Below are 15,795 nucleotides of genomic sequence, written 5' to 3'. Positions count from 1 at the left end.
GATGGACTGTGGTAGCCAGCCTCCAAGAGAGCTCTCAATTATCCTTCCCTCCTTGTATTCACACCCTGGTTGTAGGCCCCTCCCACACTCTGTCACAGTTGTTCTGTGTGACCAACATCATGTAGCAGAAATGATGGTAAGTTACTTCTGAGAATAGGTTATTGAAAAGACTGCAGCTTCCATTCTGGTATCTCTCTCTCTCTCTCTCTCTCTCTCTCTCTCTCTCTCTCTCTCTCGGGTAACTCCCTGTTCGAGAAGCAAGCTACCATGTTGTATGCAGCTCTGAGGAGAAGGCCACCTGGAAGAATACTGAAGCCTCTGGCCAATGAGCAGCTAGGAACTATGTCCTGCCAACAACCATGTGGGTGAACTTGGAAATCAGTTCTTCAGCCCTACTCTAGCCTTGAGGTGACTGCTGCCCCAGCCAGTATCTGGACTGCAACCTCATGAGAGACCCTGAGCCAGAACCACCTGGCTAAGTCACTCTCGGATTGCTAAACCTCAGAAACTGTGTTAGATAATGAAATGTTTGTTGTTTTAAGCTGTGAAATCTCAAGGTGATTTCTTATGCAGCAATAGATAACAAACACACCAGCCCAAGAGCCAGGACTTCCCAGCAGAAGCTGAGACCACAGAGGAGGGGCTGCCCATCTGCAGTTGGAGCCACAAAGAAGATGCAGCCATTACTGGAGACACTGCCTGAAGCACAAGGAGAAGGAAAGACCCAGCTTCTCCGTGGCCCCTCACCTGCCACCCTTACCTCCACTGGCCAAACCAAACCACAAGGAAATTGATAAGGGAGACTGAGAAATGTCATGTGCAAGGAGCAACCTCTTGCAATACAGAACAGGGCAGAGGGAGAAAAGGAAATTAATCTGAAAACAAACAGGTGAATTACCCGCACAACCGAGGACATTTTTCACACAGAATTCCCAATAACATTCTTCAGAACCTTGGCCTCAAACTCCAGTTTGGGAAACAATGGCCTAAATGTCTCTTCCCCAAATCTCTGCAAGTCCAAATCTTAGACATCAATTATTATCCACTTTACATGTAAAGTCATTCTCCACTTACCTTTTGTTCCTTCATCTTCTTTCAGTTCTGCAGCATTTAATCCTTACCCATTTTAGTCATTTTCGAACATGACTTAGTTATTTAGTGCATGTCTTATTGTCTAAGATTAATAAGCTTCTTGAGGATCAGATCTATTTCTGATGTACTCTTGCATATTTGCCCCATCATAATACCTAGCATAGAACCTTGCTCATAGCAAATATTAGTAGGTATTAAGTGAATGAATGAGTGAATGTCAAAGCCAGTGGTAGAAATGGTATAAAACTCTGTTACCTTCATCTATATTACTATTAAATCCCTTATACACTCTTGGTGGAACCAAGAGATTCTAGAATAATCTTCCTGTTTTCTTGGCTGGTCACATCTTTTGAACTCCTTTGAACCTTTTCTTGGGGGAAACAAACAATAAAATTGCAAACCAGTTTGTATCTTGGCAGGAATAATTATCCTGTGAGACCAAAATCCTGCCTGGAACCTTTTAGCAGGAAGAGGAGGTTCAGCAAACTGCACTTGTCTCCTCTCTCAACTTTGGCTACTCTGAGAAAAATCATCTGTTCAGTAAGAAAGGAATGCTCAGCATTTTGCGAAAGTGATTTCCTCTACTTCCCTATCTTCCTTGCTGATACCTTGTTAGAGGGAATAAATGTAAAACAGAAAGAAAGGATGTTTTCAGATAAGCTCCTTTTAATTAGTTCAGGCCTCTTCACTTCCTGCCTGGATTACCACAATGCCCCCAACAAGTCTCTTGGCATCTTGTTTCTAAAAACAAATCTTAGCTCGGCACTCTCATGTTTAAAGTTTTCAATGGTTATTCATTCTCTTCTGGATGAAATCCAAACTCTTCATGATTTGGCCTTGGGGGTTACTTCTTCAGCCAAATCTTTTCTTACCAGTGCCAGGCTTTCCAGTCCTTCCCCTATTCCTTCTGTCCCTCTCCTTCCCCTCTCACCTGCATCTTCTAGCTAACCCCGGACTCCATCCTTCAAGATTTCAACAGTCCCTCCAGGAAGTTTCTCTTGAACCTTTCACAATAGATTAGCATACTTTACAGACCTCTTTGGCCTTTGGCGAGTTGCTCTCTAAACGTCAGTGTCCCAATCTAGAAAATTGGGATAATATTGTATGTATTTACCTCAGAGGCTTGTGGCAAGGATTATAGATAATTAATGAAAAATACTTAGCACAGTGCTTGACGTATATTAAGCATTACATATTAGGTGATAAATCACACCAATTATTTAATCCAATCTGTTTATTATTTGTGAGGAAACAGAGCTCCGGAGAAGTCAAATGACTATCTCAAGTAAAATAAAGATAGGCAGAAGGGGCTATCTGATCTGCTTATGAAGGTTTACAACCCAAGTTTCAAAGTGAGGAAATTAGGGGGAACTGACTTCAAATTTAAGATTAAAATAAAACATTTATCCAGAAATAAATGAGGTTGAGAGTAAATGCTGTACTACTAAGAAAAATGGCAAGTCAAGGCATCTTTTAAGACAATTCGGGATATTTGAGGCTTAGAACCAGAAAGTGTTCTTATTGTCTCCACTTGCTAATTTACTTTGTGTATTTCTATATTCAATTAAGAGTGTCTGTGCATTCACTAAATAAAGCGGTTTGTAATGCCTCAGCCTTTTGTTTTCTATTGAATTAAGTACAACATTAAACCATTAACATGACCTTAAGAAAATCAATATTGTCCCCGGGCTCAAGACCACTCACTCTACAGCTTAATTGGTTCTTAGCTTTCAGCTTTTGACTGTAGACTTGTATTATCCAACACAGTAGCCACTAGCCACTAGCCCAAAGTGAAATGTGCTATAAATGAAAACACATGTAGATTTTCAGGTTTTGATTGAAAAAAAGCAAACTATCCCAATAGTAAATTTTTATACTGACCACATTTGAAATAATATTTATATTATATTGGGATGAATATAATACATAACTAACATTAATCTCACCTATTTCTTTTTCTCTCTTTTAATGCAGTTACTGAAAAAATTTAATTACTTATTTAGCACTTATGTTTCTATCGGACAGAGCTGCTCTAGACCCTGGGAGTTTTCAGAATCAGGAGGGGCGCATAAGTCCCAAGGCCAAATGTTGCCCTTTCCTGGACTTTCTCAGTCTCAGGTGATGTAAGTCTGTCACCTTTCCTGGAGGCCTGGAACCTGCATTTTCCCATTCAGAATGGAGCCCTTAAAAGGATGAAGAAGTTAAAGAACAGTTTTAAATGAATGAATGCACATTTCAAAGAGTGGGAGACAATAGGTGATTGTCAACTCAAGGCAACCTCTAGATTCATCTTAAGATTCCTGGTCGGCTTTCCTGTTTTACTTGGATTATCTCTTTTAATTGTCACAACAACGCTAATATATAAGTGGTATTATTACATACATTTTACAAATAAGTAAATGGAAGTTAGGGAGCTAGCAGGCATGGTGTGGAGTTTTGATCCTAGTTTGTCCAACTGTCCAAGTGCCATATCTAGAAGATTATGAGCTCCTTGTATATCCTGTACCATGTCCTTACGTGACCTGACTGCCATATTCTAGGTGACAAGTATGTGTAGTAAAATATATTTATAGTATGACTTCAACCATGTAGGGAATATATATGTATGTGTGTGTGTGTGTGTGTATGGAAGAGTCTGGAAAGAAATACATCAAAACATTACAAGTTCATTAATTATGAATATTATGGGCATTTGGGGGGAGGGTAATATAGATTTAAAATTTTTTCATCTTTACACTTTTCTATACCTTCCAAACTTTTGACAATGTATACACACTGTTTTTATTTCCCTTATTCTTTTTTTTTTTAATCTTAAGCCAAAGGCAGGGTTGAATTTAAAAACATATATATATATTTATTTATTTGGCTGTTCCAGGTCTTAGTTGTGGCATGCGGGATCTAGTTCCCTGACCAGGGATGGAACCCCGGCCCCCTGCATTGGGAGCACAGAGTCTTAACCACTGGACCCCCAGGGAAGTCCCTTCCCTTATGCTTTAAATCACAGAAAATGTCATTTTAAGAGAATGCAGGTGGCTACTGACATGCTCTAGGTGTGCTGATGTTATTCTTTTCTCTCCTCCCCATGATGTTTCCATTCCTCTCACAGTTGGTGTCCCTTCCCTGCACTTTGCTTCTCCATTCTTTTTCTCTCAGTCTCTCTCTTTTACTTTTTCATCTTTCCCTCCTGCCTCCCCGCCCCTTGTCTCTCCCTTCTTTTTGAGAAGATTGACATTCAAATGAGACTCAATCAAATGTTACTTCCCCTCTGGTGGGTTTCAGGCAGATTTTGTCTGCCTCTCGAATCCTGAGGAAGGGCCTCAAGTTCGGGGGCAGGGCAATGGAGGGCAAGACTTCTGAAAAGGATGGTTTTAGATAAAATAAATGGTGGGGGAGGACTTTTCAGAGTGACAAAAGCAGTGGAAACGAGGGCCTGAGGATTGTCTCAGGGAAAGGGAGATGAGCAGAGGGTCTCTTACCTTACTGGGTCTGGGGATCTCTGTCTCCCAGTGTGGGAACTCAGTTAGAAACGATGTGAACCTTAGTTGATTTTAGCTCCTGGATTGAATTAGTCCTGGTTGTATAATTGACTTTGATATGTGGCCTTTGGATCTGAATTGGGTTTAATAAGATTTAACTGCTTCAAAGGGCTTTATAAGAATTCATTTTATCCTTCAAATCTGATTTCAAATGCTACCGACTTTGAGATGCCTTCTCTGATTTTGGTGCTCCTCCTCCAGCCCTCCTGTTGTGTGGTAGTTGATACATACCTTATTCAAGCAATTACCTACATTGTATTTTATCTCACTCTGTGGGAAATGCTTCCTTTACTGCCTTGCTTCAGGAATCTTTAGGGATATGCATGTATCTTATTCATATTTGTATCCCAGGCCTAGCCCAGATCAGGAACACACTCAGTTAAGCAGCAGGTGCTCCATAATGATTTTTAAAAGTATATGAATAGCTAACATTTAGTAAGCACTGTGGCAAGCCCTGTGCCTGCACTGTTTCATCCACCAGACGCTTTAGGGGAAAAGTACTTTTGTTATCCCTATTTTACAATGAGAAAACTGAGAGTAAGAGAAATTAATTTGATCTAAAGTCAACTTTGATCCAAGATTGGCAAGTAGCAGAACTTTTCCTATAGGCTTTTGGCTTCAAGATCTGGGCTCTTCACTACCATATAGGAATCTATATAGATAGAAGAGGAAAGCTTTTCAATCCATGGCTGAAGAAGTGACATAGAAGAATCCACCGTCATTTTACAGAGGCAATTAAGATTAAAAATTATGGTAAAGTCCTAATTCGCTGATGTCTCCAATTTTTTGAATCACCTTTACTTCTTCCTCCCTCCCTCCTTCCTTTTTTCTTTTCTCCCCCTCCCCCTTCTTTTCTGTCTCTGTCTCCTTCTCGCCCCTCTAAAACTCTCAGGAAAAGTGTTTGAACTCCCACGTTGAAGTGTAATCCAGTCAAGAACTGAATGTTTTGTGGGCAAGGGAACTAATGTTTTATTTGGCTCCCAGTTTTTACCATTCATTCATTCTCAAATTTACCTGCATCAAGCACCTACTGTGTGCTAGGAACTTTTTTTAGATACTAGAGACACAGTGGTAAACCAAAGTCCCGGTTCTCACAGAGATGACACGCTGGTGGGCACTTTACATACGCTGGTTCACTTACTCCTCACAGTAACCACACGAGGTAATGATGACCAATAATAGGTAACGCCAAGCAATGTTTATCTGGGCCCGGCACTGGGCTATGTGTTTTCTTTGTATTAACTCAATACCACAACAACCTGTGAGGTAGGGGATGTGTTTTCCTCATTTCACAGATAAGTAAACTGAGACACAGACAGGTAAGTGATTCCCTCAAAGTTCGAACCCAGGAGGGTGGCTCTAACTCCCAGGCTGTTAACCACAAGGCCATCTTGTTTCGTTTATGTTTCTTTCTTAATATCACAGCTTTCAAGTGGCCAAGTCCTGTCTCAGATCATTTGACTCCCAAGCCCAGGGGTTTGCTCTGCACCCCAACGGCCTAGTGTAATAACTGAGAATGGCTTGAAATTTTTGCAACACTTTCTCTTCCAAAGAATTCAAACTGGTTTCAATTAATCCTCACATTTGGGATGTGAACCCTCTTGTACTGTAAATTCTCCGGCAAGGAGAAAGATAGGGCCAGGACCCGGGTCATCTCACACGGGCCGGGGCACCCAGCAGATGGCGCTGTCTTAGTGGCCACCAGCTAGCTGCCCCGTCCCCCCGGGCTCACCGCCTCTGCTGAAAGCTTCCCAGCCCTCCCTCACTCCCTCCTCTCTCCCCCTCCCCACGGAGCCCGGGCCCACGTGACCTCCAGGCGGCCAATGGGCGAGCAGAGAGGGCGAGCTGGTCCCTGTGGCCGCCATTAAAGCGAAGGGAAAACCCGTGAATTCGGATTAAAGGGGGAAAAACACCGCCCGCTGGGCCCACAAAATGGGGGAGACTACGGCGTCCCGGCGGTGAGGCCGCGGGAGAGCGGACGTTAGGCCGGCTTGGCTCAGGGACGACACGAAGACACAGCCAGAGAATGGTCTTAGCCCGCAGACGCCGCCACCACCTCCGCCACTGAGGAGACTCTGGGCTTAAGGACATCGCCGCTGCCGGGCCGGGGGCCTGGGCTTCTCTCCCGGTTCTCGCCCTTCCCGCCCCTCTGCGGGCTCCTCTCCGCCCGGGAGAATCCTCCAGGGCCTGGGCTCTGCCCTCTCGGACTCGATTTTAATTATTTATTGTGTAATTTATTATTTTTCTTGTGGCAGGGGCACACATCCCCTCTGTCCCCCAGAGAGGGACGAGCGTCCGCGGGCTCCGCGGCGGCCGCAGTCCGGCCGGCGGGGCGAGCGCGGCGCGGCCCTCCCGCCTCCGGCCCTCGGCCCCGGGCGGCTGGGTGCTGCTCGCGGCGACGGGGGGGCGGGTGGGGAGGGCGGGCGGCCCGGCGGCCTCCTCTTCCACCGCCCCCCCCAACCACCACCCCCCCGCCCTCCCCGGTGTCTGTGTTTCTCTCTCTGGTCGGAGGCGGCGGTAATGGCGGATGGTGGGTTGTGGCGCCGGCGGCGGCTGCTGTGAGGGACGATGAGTTCCTCCTTCGTGCCGAACGGGGCCAGCCTGGAAGATTGTCACTGTAACCTCTTCTGCCTGGTGAGTGCCGGGCGGGGGCCGCGGCGAGCGGGCGGTGGGGGAGGGGCCGCGAGGTGCGCCCTTGGGCCGTGGGGGAGGGGGTCCGGGTCGGATCCAGATGCCCGAGTCCCCGGGCGAGGCCCAGCCGGGGCCGGCGCCGGCGCCGCGGCGAGCTCCGCACCAGCCCGGAGATGCGTTCCTCTCCCGCCGTCCCGGGCTCGGTTCTAGGAGTGTCGGCCTTTTTTTCTGCTTGCTTCCGACCCCTTTTTTTCCCTCACCGTAGTCTTGTCTTCAACTTGGGCTCCTTATCTGGCAGGACGCTGGCATTTCCCTCTGTGTTTCTTGCTGAACTGTTGCTTTCCTCCCTACTGACCATGTACCCCTTCCTCCCACTTTCCATTATCGCCGATTCTCCCACTGCCTCGCTCTGCTCTTTTGGTTTCTCCCAATAAGAAGGACCCCGGAACTTAAGCTCTCTTTTCGTTTTGCGTTTTTTTATGTGAGTCAAACTATAGGGGGTTAGTTTCTTTCTTGGGTGACTTCAGACTCTGTTAAAAAAAATAGTAAATGCTATTTCATATGTTGTCTCTTTTAAACTTTGAAAACAGTTTGCCGTTTTGACCATTTCTAGCCGTCTTGCTTTTATTAGAACATTATATTTGTGTGAGAGTGGAGCGGACTAATGGAGGAGGTGCCATGGTTTTGTACTGAATATTTTTATATCTGTCTGTTTTGCCTGCGTTTTTAGACTGTTTTGAGGAGGCTGCTCCTTCTTTTGTAGAAAAGTCAGGGGAAGCTGGATGTAGGGATGCCAGTTGTGTAGATTGGCCCAGGTCTGGGAACATCCAGTAAAGACTTTGAAAAGTACCAACTGTTGCAAATATTCAGTCTTCAATTGGATAGTAGCTTAGTTTCATCAATGATTTAAAGTTTCGGTAACTTTCTTTTTTCGTTTTTCCTGTCCTATGAGAAATATTAAGAGAGTGTGTGATAGGTAAGTGAATTGAGTGGGCGGAGCACAACTAGTTGGCAAGTGTAAACTGCCAGTCATGTATCAGCAGTTTCATTTTTGGCACCTTAGGCTTTACACCTTTAAGTTAGATTGAAGAATTACTGAATTCGCTGTAATGAGTTTCTTTCACGATGCTAAATTGAGATTTTGAATGCCCTTACCTCTTATAAAATGTTTTCTTGTACAGTATCCATTAATCAGCATCTGTTTGGATGTAATAAGATAAACAGCAGGTTTTACGTTTCTGTCTTCTCCAACTCAGTCTATTTTTGGTACTTTTAGGATCAGGTTCTTTGAAGATAAGACTAGCACAAATCTGACGGTTCTTTGTGAGCAGCTATTTGACTTGTCCTAAAGGGGATATGTAAAGATTTAACAAGAATTTTTTCAATTGTAGTTCAGATTTCTTTTCCTTAGAGCTCTGACTTCTATAAACATGGAATGATGAACCTTTCAAAGTTAATTTTGTTACAAGTTTGACACCAAGAAACAAATGTAACCAGTTAGAACTTAGGGCAGAGAACAAATGTTTACTCGGTGTGCAGTATTAAAGTACATGTTTATATTTAACTTTTATTAAGTTTCTTTTATTTCTCCTTGGGATGCATATTTATTGACTTGCTATTCAGTGACATGTCAGTATTAATTTTTTAACTGTCTTTGTTCTTTTCCTTTGATTTTTGGTTGAATTATCAAAATAAGCATTTTTTTCAGTCTGCTTTCAATATTGGAAGCATATGTTGAAAAATTGTAATGTCTTAATGAAATAAGGGACTTTAATAGTGAGTACTTTTGATTTTGAGTTGAATATGCAATAATAAATAATCATGCTTTCTTTTCTTCAGGCTGACTTGACGGGAATTAAATGGAAAAGATATGTATGGCAAGGCCCAACTTCTGCGCCTATTCTGTTTCCGGTGACAGAGGAAGACCCCATTTTGAGCAGTTTTAGTCGCTGCCTTAAGGCAGACGTTCTTGGTGTTTGGCGGCGAGATCAAAGACCTGGAAGAAGAGAATTGTGGATATTTTGGTGGGGTGAAGACCCCAATTTTGCTGACCTTATCCATCATGACTTGTCAGGTGAAAGCAACTTATCATTTCTAACAATGTAACTAACCAAATGGCAATGTTGTATACTTTTCTTAACATTTGTATTACAAATTAAGATGTGTGTGTGTGTGTGTGTGTGTGTGTGTAACATTGTTGAGTATGAAACCAGATAAAAATTCAGCTTCATATTTTATTTCACTGTGGTTACTTTATTTTACTTAAAATTATGCATATTATGGCAGGTTTTTAAAGTCTTGAATAACTATTCTTTCGCCACCCAGCTTTCTCATGAATTTTCTGGCGGACAGGGCCCAAGGAAGGCATGTTATATTAATTAACTTAAGAAAAATAGAATCAGGGGAGCATTTCCTAACAAAGTCATAAAATACTTTGGAAGCCAAGTATAACTCATCTTTGAGTCAGTTCTGCCACTGCTCTCTTTTGTATGAATATGCAGACAGTTGTAGAAGTATCTAGAAATATTGTATTGTACCTTTCTCATGTGTTTTTTTCCTCCAGTCATATAATTATTTTATTTTTATTTGTGGTTGTTACATTATTAATATATGAAGCTGTATGTTAATTTTCTTATTCTTGGAAAGTGATTCACTTATTTTAGATACTGTTCCATCAAAGACTATCTTTGATATGAAACAGTGCCAACTTGTTTAGCTTTTATAGTGAGACATGGGGTCATAATCTGAAAAGTTTGAGAGAAAATTTTATTATGAGCAAATCAATAAAATTACTTGTTTTATTTTCTTGATATTTAGGACAAAATGTTATTTTAGAAAGATAAACTGTAGCTGTTCATGTAATTACTGAAGCTTGTGTTTACTGTAGAGTTTTAGTTAACTGAATCTTTGATAATAGGAATGCAAATGATTAGTTGTTTGCTTCAAGGTACCACAGATTTCAGCAAGGTGTAGCAATGATTCTTGACCAGAAAATTTAGGATTTTTAGGTAACTAAAAGAAATTTTCTTATTGGAATTCATGTACTCTGAAGTTTCTGTTATTGTCCTTTTGACCTATAGAACTTATTTTATTTTTGGATGTGATGTAATCCAGGTGACTATCTCAAACAAGCGCTTAGTAAGACCATCGTTTGTGCAGGAATATGTGTTGTCATATTTGTTTTGATAGTTGCTTTTTACCTTCTAATGAACAAACCCTTCAGTGTTAATACTTACTTTTGAGAGTGGTTGCAATTCGTTTATGATAAATGCTTTCCTGCTTTTGCAGCTTTCCTAATAAGATCCTGCTAGAGAGTATAGCCCTTAGTTCTAAGTATGTAGTGTGGTTCAAAATATGTTAAGTGCTATGTGTTTGTGTGTGTGTGTGTAAAATGTATGCGTATGCATACATCAGGATGTAATATTCCTTTACTGCATCAGCAAGATGATGCTTTGTAATTGTCATGTCAAAAGCTAAGCCTGCCTGCTTCCTTTTTCTTTCATTGACTTGGGTATGCTTGAGTTAAGTGGTCGTAAAAACCACCTGACTAAAATATTTGACGACTGTTCCAATGTTGTTGACAACTATAGATAAACCATAATGCTGATTTGGGGTTTCAGTCTTCTCAATAAAGTTGGCAGAACATCTGAACAGATCATTCTCCCTCCCCGCCCCCCAACCCCGATTCCATGAAATACATTTTGTGGAATCAAAGATCATTTTAACAGATAAATAGTAAATTAGTCTTACCTTAGTAAGACTAACATATTGAAAATTAAAAGCCTATTAAAGTTAAATGTAAGCTGTTTTGATGTGTATTAAAATACTATGTGGGTATTTTTTTTCTGTTTTATGTTATGTGTTTAAATAATTTTTTCCTGAAACTTCAGTTACATGTATATCAAATTATTTCTTCTCTAGTTTAACTTTTTTAGCATAATTTTTTAAAAATGTTAATGCCTATACTTTAAAATATTGATTTAAACATAATGAAAGTGATTTTGGGAGATTAGGCTTTACTTGTCAGATTTTGCTGAAGGCCATTGAATATTAAATAACTTAAAAATTTATCAGAGTGAAAGCAATTGAAATAGTAAACCAAAATATATTAGTAGTTATATGTAATCAGGTTTACTGTTCCAAAGTCTGTCCTGTACTGTTTTAAGCAGTTTGTGTAGCCACTGGTATTTTTATAATGTTTTAGCTTTTTTTTTTTAAAACCTGTCATTTACTTTAGAATGTTTCTACTTAAATCAGACATATCTTAGAGAATAATAAGGTCTTTCAGATAGAGTATGTTTGTCTCACCCTTTTCTTTGCTCCAGGGACACCGTCTGCCTCCCTTTTGGGGTAATTAGTCTGCCTCTGTCTCTCTAGCTAACCTTTTTTTTATTTCTTCCCATCTGTGGCACTCTATCCCCTTCTTTTAAGCTCCTCTGAGAAGAGAGCAGCTGGATAGTAGGGGTGGCATCAGCTGCAGGAGGCAATCCTGAGTTCCAAGTGGAGGTGTAGTAGTGAGGAAAGGGGAACCGGAAGGACCCAGGTGGTAACTAAAAAGCTGATTAATTTAGTTTGAGCCTGCTCTTCACAGGCAGTGTCCTTCTGTTTGATTTAGCACCTACCACATTTCGTTATTGAAATATTTGTGATTATGGTGATAATATTGCCCTTCTTGGTAAGGGAAGGAGGTAGGCATTCCTTTTGGCAGATTAGAATTCTCAGTTTTTCTTATTAACTCCATAATAAAAGTACAGACTTGCCTTTGCTTAACTCCCTTAATCTCCTTTGTGTCATCCATAGTGTATTTTTTAAAAGTAACTTTTTGTTTTAAAATAGTTTTAGATTTACGTAAAAGTACAGAGATAGTGTAGAGAGTTCCTAAATAACCCTCACCTAATTTCTTCTATTGTTAACATCTTCCATCAAAATGGTATATTTTTCACAGCTAATGAACCAATACACTGGTATTACCTAAAATCGATACTCTCTTTGGCTTTCTTTTATTTTTACCTAATATCCTTTTTCTATCCTATGATCTTGTCAAGGATACCATGTTACATTTAGTTGTCATGTTTCCTTCTACTGTTCTGGACTGTGACAGTTTCTCAGACTTGCTTTATGTTTGATGATCTTGATAGTTCTGAAGAGTCTGGTCAGGTTCCATAGTGCATTTTAAATTTCTGCCTGCCTCTTACATGTAGCACATGTTTGGGTCACCTTCCTTTCAAGTTTTGCTGATGTGTAGAAATAGAATGTAAACTGGTTTTATTGCTAATTGGTAAAAGTCTGTTACAGCAAACCAAATCTGATTTGATACATACTTTAACCCTCAGTTACTTTTTTGTAGCACTAGTCAATACTATTTAGTAATCTGCAAAGACGGGATGATTTGGGGGTCAGGATTTGTGCTAACTAGTATTGGCCTAACTGTAACTCCAAAAGATATTTGTTTATAATATCCCTTGAATCCCAAAGCCAAACACTTTCTTTTCTTTTACTTTTTGCTCTGTTCCCTCTAAGAGAATGGATAGTTGGATCAGTATAGATATATTTTGATAGAAAAAGAATTGGAGAACAGAACCCCTCTTTGATTACAGCCTTTAAGATTTTAATTTTTTAAAATTTAAACTTTGTGGTAGTCCTCACTTAGTGGTTGTGTGATATATAAATGTGGTGGTGGGAAAATTTAGCTTAATTCCTCTGGTCAAAAGTCTTTATAGTAGGTAGGACCGATTGGTTCTTTTAAGTGTACTATTAGTTTGCTTCAAAGCAAGATTGTTTCATTATCATTAGTGTGTTCTCCAAGGAGAAGAGTTTTCTGGGTGTTTTTATTCTGTGCCTTAACCTTTTTCGGATTTTATTCTGTCATGACTGGCTTTTAGTTTTTCCCTTGAAACAAAAATAAAAACAACTACTCCCTCTCTGAGGTTTGCATCTTAAAAAATGAAAAAACAAAACAAAAAAAATAGTAGCTAGAATGTGATGAGACTCTGAGAAAACTGATACCTTGAGAACTGAAAAAACAGAATCAGTCAGGGCTAAAAATATTTATTTTTCCTGGCTCCTGTGGTATATATACGGGATTTTAGTGACATGTCCAAATACTTTTCATTGTAGCAGAATTTCATCGTAAATATTGTCAAACTAAATAGGCCATTGTTTAGTCTTAGAATTTAATTTTGGATGCTTTTACTGAAGGATATTGTTATAGTGGAATTTAACCTTAAGTGGCAGCTTTAACAAGATTGACAAATAGATAAATAGCAGCCAAGTATAGGAGTCTAGTGTCAGCCAAACTAAAAAATTGTTTTGTGCCCCAGGTAGCCTGAAGAGGTAATTCATTTCTGTCTTCTGTTCCATAATTTACTTGTGATCCAGCTTTTTACGTTTGCTCGTCTTCTAGGGACAACTTTGTTTGCCATGCTTCTTTGTGTACTATCCATTTTGAGCAAGAAAGTGTATCTTTTAAGTCTTCAAAGATAAACATATTAGGCTGCTTTTAAACCAAGTTTTTCAGGTTTTGGTGATCAATAATGCTGCCGGTTTAAGTCTCTCAGTAATTTTGTTGAATGAATAGCTTATGAATGGGCAATTATTGTTCAGGATAGACACTGAAATAGACATTTAAACATTTCTTTCAAGAAACACACAGTATTTTCTACAGTGAACATTTTTGACCCAGTTATTCATTAGTGCATGTTGCATTTTAATAGCTTGGCAGACTTATTTAAGAAAAGATTCCCTTTTTTTTTTTACTGGCTTATTACTGTGGAGATATTTAAAGATGTCAGTTTTGAGAAAACTGAGTACAAGTACTAGGTATATTAACTTTTTGTTTTCGATCCCTCCCCCCATAGAGGATTATTTTGATGACCTATCACATAGTTTTGCATCACTATAATCCGTATCCTCAGAAAAACAATTTTTATGGAAATCAAATTTAGCATTTGAACTTATACATTGTTTTCTTCAAATACTTTGTAAAATATTTTCAAGTAACAATGACGATTAAGAGTTCTAATGTTAAGGGTAATGGAAAATTACTAAAAACACAGAATTGAAACTATTTTCTCTGGGGATACAGATACAAGAGGACGAAAACATTTAAATACATTAAGCAGACTTTTTCCATTAGACTATGGTTGGTTAAGTTCAAAAGCGCTAGGTAAAGATTTGCCATGTGTTCCCCCTCCGTCCTTTTTCTGTTATAATGCTGGTGTTGAGATTCAAGGACTTATTAAAGTAAGAGGTGCATATCACTATGTCTTGGGTGGCTTGGTTGTACCATTTCACTTTTTTAAAAAAAGTTTATTTATTTGCCTATGCTGGGTCTTCATTGCCGCATGCGGGGTCTTCGTTTCTGCACGCGGGCTCCTTTAGCTGGGGCATGAGGTATCTAGTTCCCTGACCAAGGATCGAACCCAGGCCCCCTGCATTTCACTTTTTATATCTCTGAATACAACACATAGAGGGAAGTACTTTTATTACGGTTATTATAATATTAAGTTAGAACCCTGACTCTGTAGGCGTGTTGTTTCTAAGTGACACCCCCACCCCACCAAAAAAAAAAGAAACCTTCCTGCTTTTCATTGAATGTTATTAAGAATTATTATTATTTCCTCAGCAGTGAAAAATGAACTTATGTTACTTCAGTGTAGTGGTTGCTTAGTTACCTACCATATAGTATAGGTGAAGGTATGCTTAGGATTTTCTAAGGCCAACAAATCTTTTAACAGGTGGTCTGTTCTTTTTTTTATGCATAACTCCCATTTAGTGTTAATGAGCATTGTGGGCATTTGAAGGTGTTATGTAAAATGAGGATTAAGTTCACCTGAGTTTCTCTAGACAAAATTTAGAGCAATGAGGGAGAAATACTTGAATGTTAATCCTGATTAATTTCCTTAACTATATTTAGTATTTTTTTTTTATATTTAGTATTCTTAAACTATTTAACCACAGGTTTAACTGAAATAGATTTTTTTAAAATAAAAGCATAAAATATTCAGAATTTTATGTGAAAATTTATATAAATTGTATTTATGTAATACAATAGTATTACAGCTTTTACTATTCTAAAGATTTTTAATTTACTGTTTTGGAGGAAAAGGCAAATTCATTCTCAAGTTCTAAGTGAATAATTTTCTGATATTTGAAATTTATAGTGACTAATGGTAATTGTGTCTTGGTTCTTTGTTGCTTTAAAACTTAGAAGTAGTTAGAAAAAAAAGATTTTGGTAGGGACTACTTGTGTATGGCAAATATCGTGCTCCATTGTGCTTCTTAGAAGGTAAGGATTTTTGAGGTAAAAGGCAATAAAAATAAAAGTACACTAAACAGATTATAAAGAAGTGAAGAATTCCAGCATAATTGTTTTGGAATTAAGAATATGTGTCCTGGGACTTCCCTTGTGGTCCAGGGGCTAAGGCTCTGCGCTCCCAATGCAGGGGGCCCGGGTTTGATCCCTGGTCAGGGAACTAGATCCCACATGCCACAACTAAGAGTTCACACTCCGCAACTAAAGATCCCTCATGCCACA

General features: G+C 39.7%; 1 protein-coding gene across 2 annotated transcripts in view; it reads left to right on the top strand.

The window, feature by feature from the left end:
• The first annotated feature begins 6,468 nt into the window (after nucleotides 1–6,468).
• The window catches only part of MED13 (mediator complex subunit 13), a 92,214-nt gene continuing 82,887 nt past the window's right edge, over nucleotides 6,469–15,795 (top strand). For both annotated transcript variants that reach the window (XM_057714334.1, XM_057714333.1), the window contains exons 1-2: nucleotides 6,469–7,262; nucleotides 9,099–9,333. In XM_057714334.1, the coding sequence (XP_057570317.1) occupies nucleotides 7,197–7,262; nucleotides 9,099–9,333 (301 nt within the window). In that variant the 5' untranslated portion in view covers nucleotides 6,469–7,196. The remainder of the gene's footprint in view (nucleotides 7,263–9,098; nucleotides 9,334–15,795) is intronic.

This window comes from Hippopotamus amphibius, chromosome 17 (genome assembly GCF_030028045.1).
Source record: "Hippopotamus amphibius kiboko isolate mHipAmp2 chromosome 17, mHipAmp2.hap2, whole genome shotgun sequence".
Classification (NCBI taxonomy): Eukaryota; Metazoa; Chordata; class Mammalia; order Artiodactyla; family Hippopotamidae; genus Hippopotamus; species Hippopotamus amphibius.
This window is presented reverse-complemented; position numbering and strand designations above follow the sequence as displayed.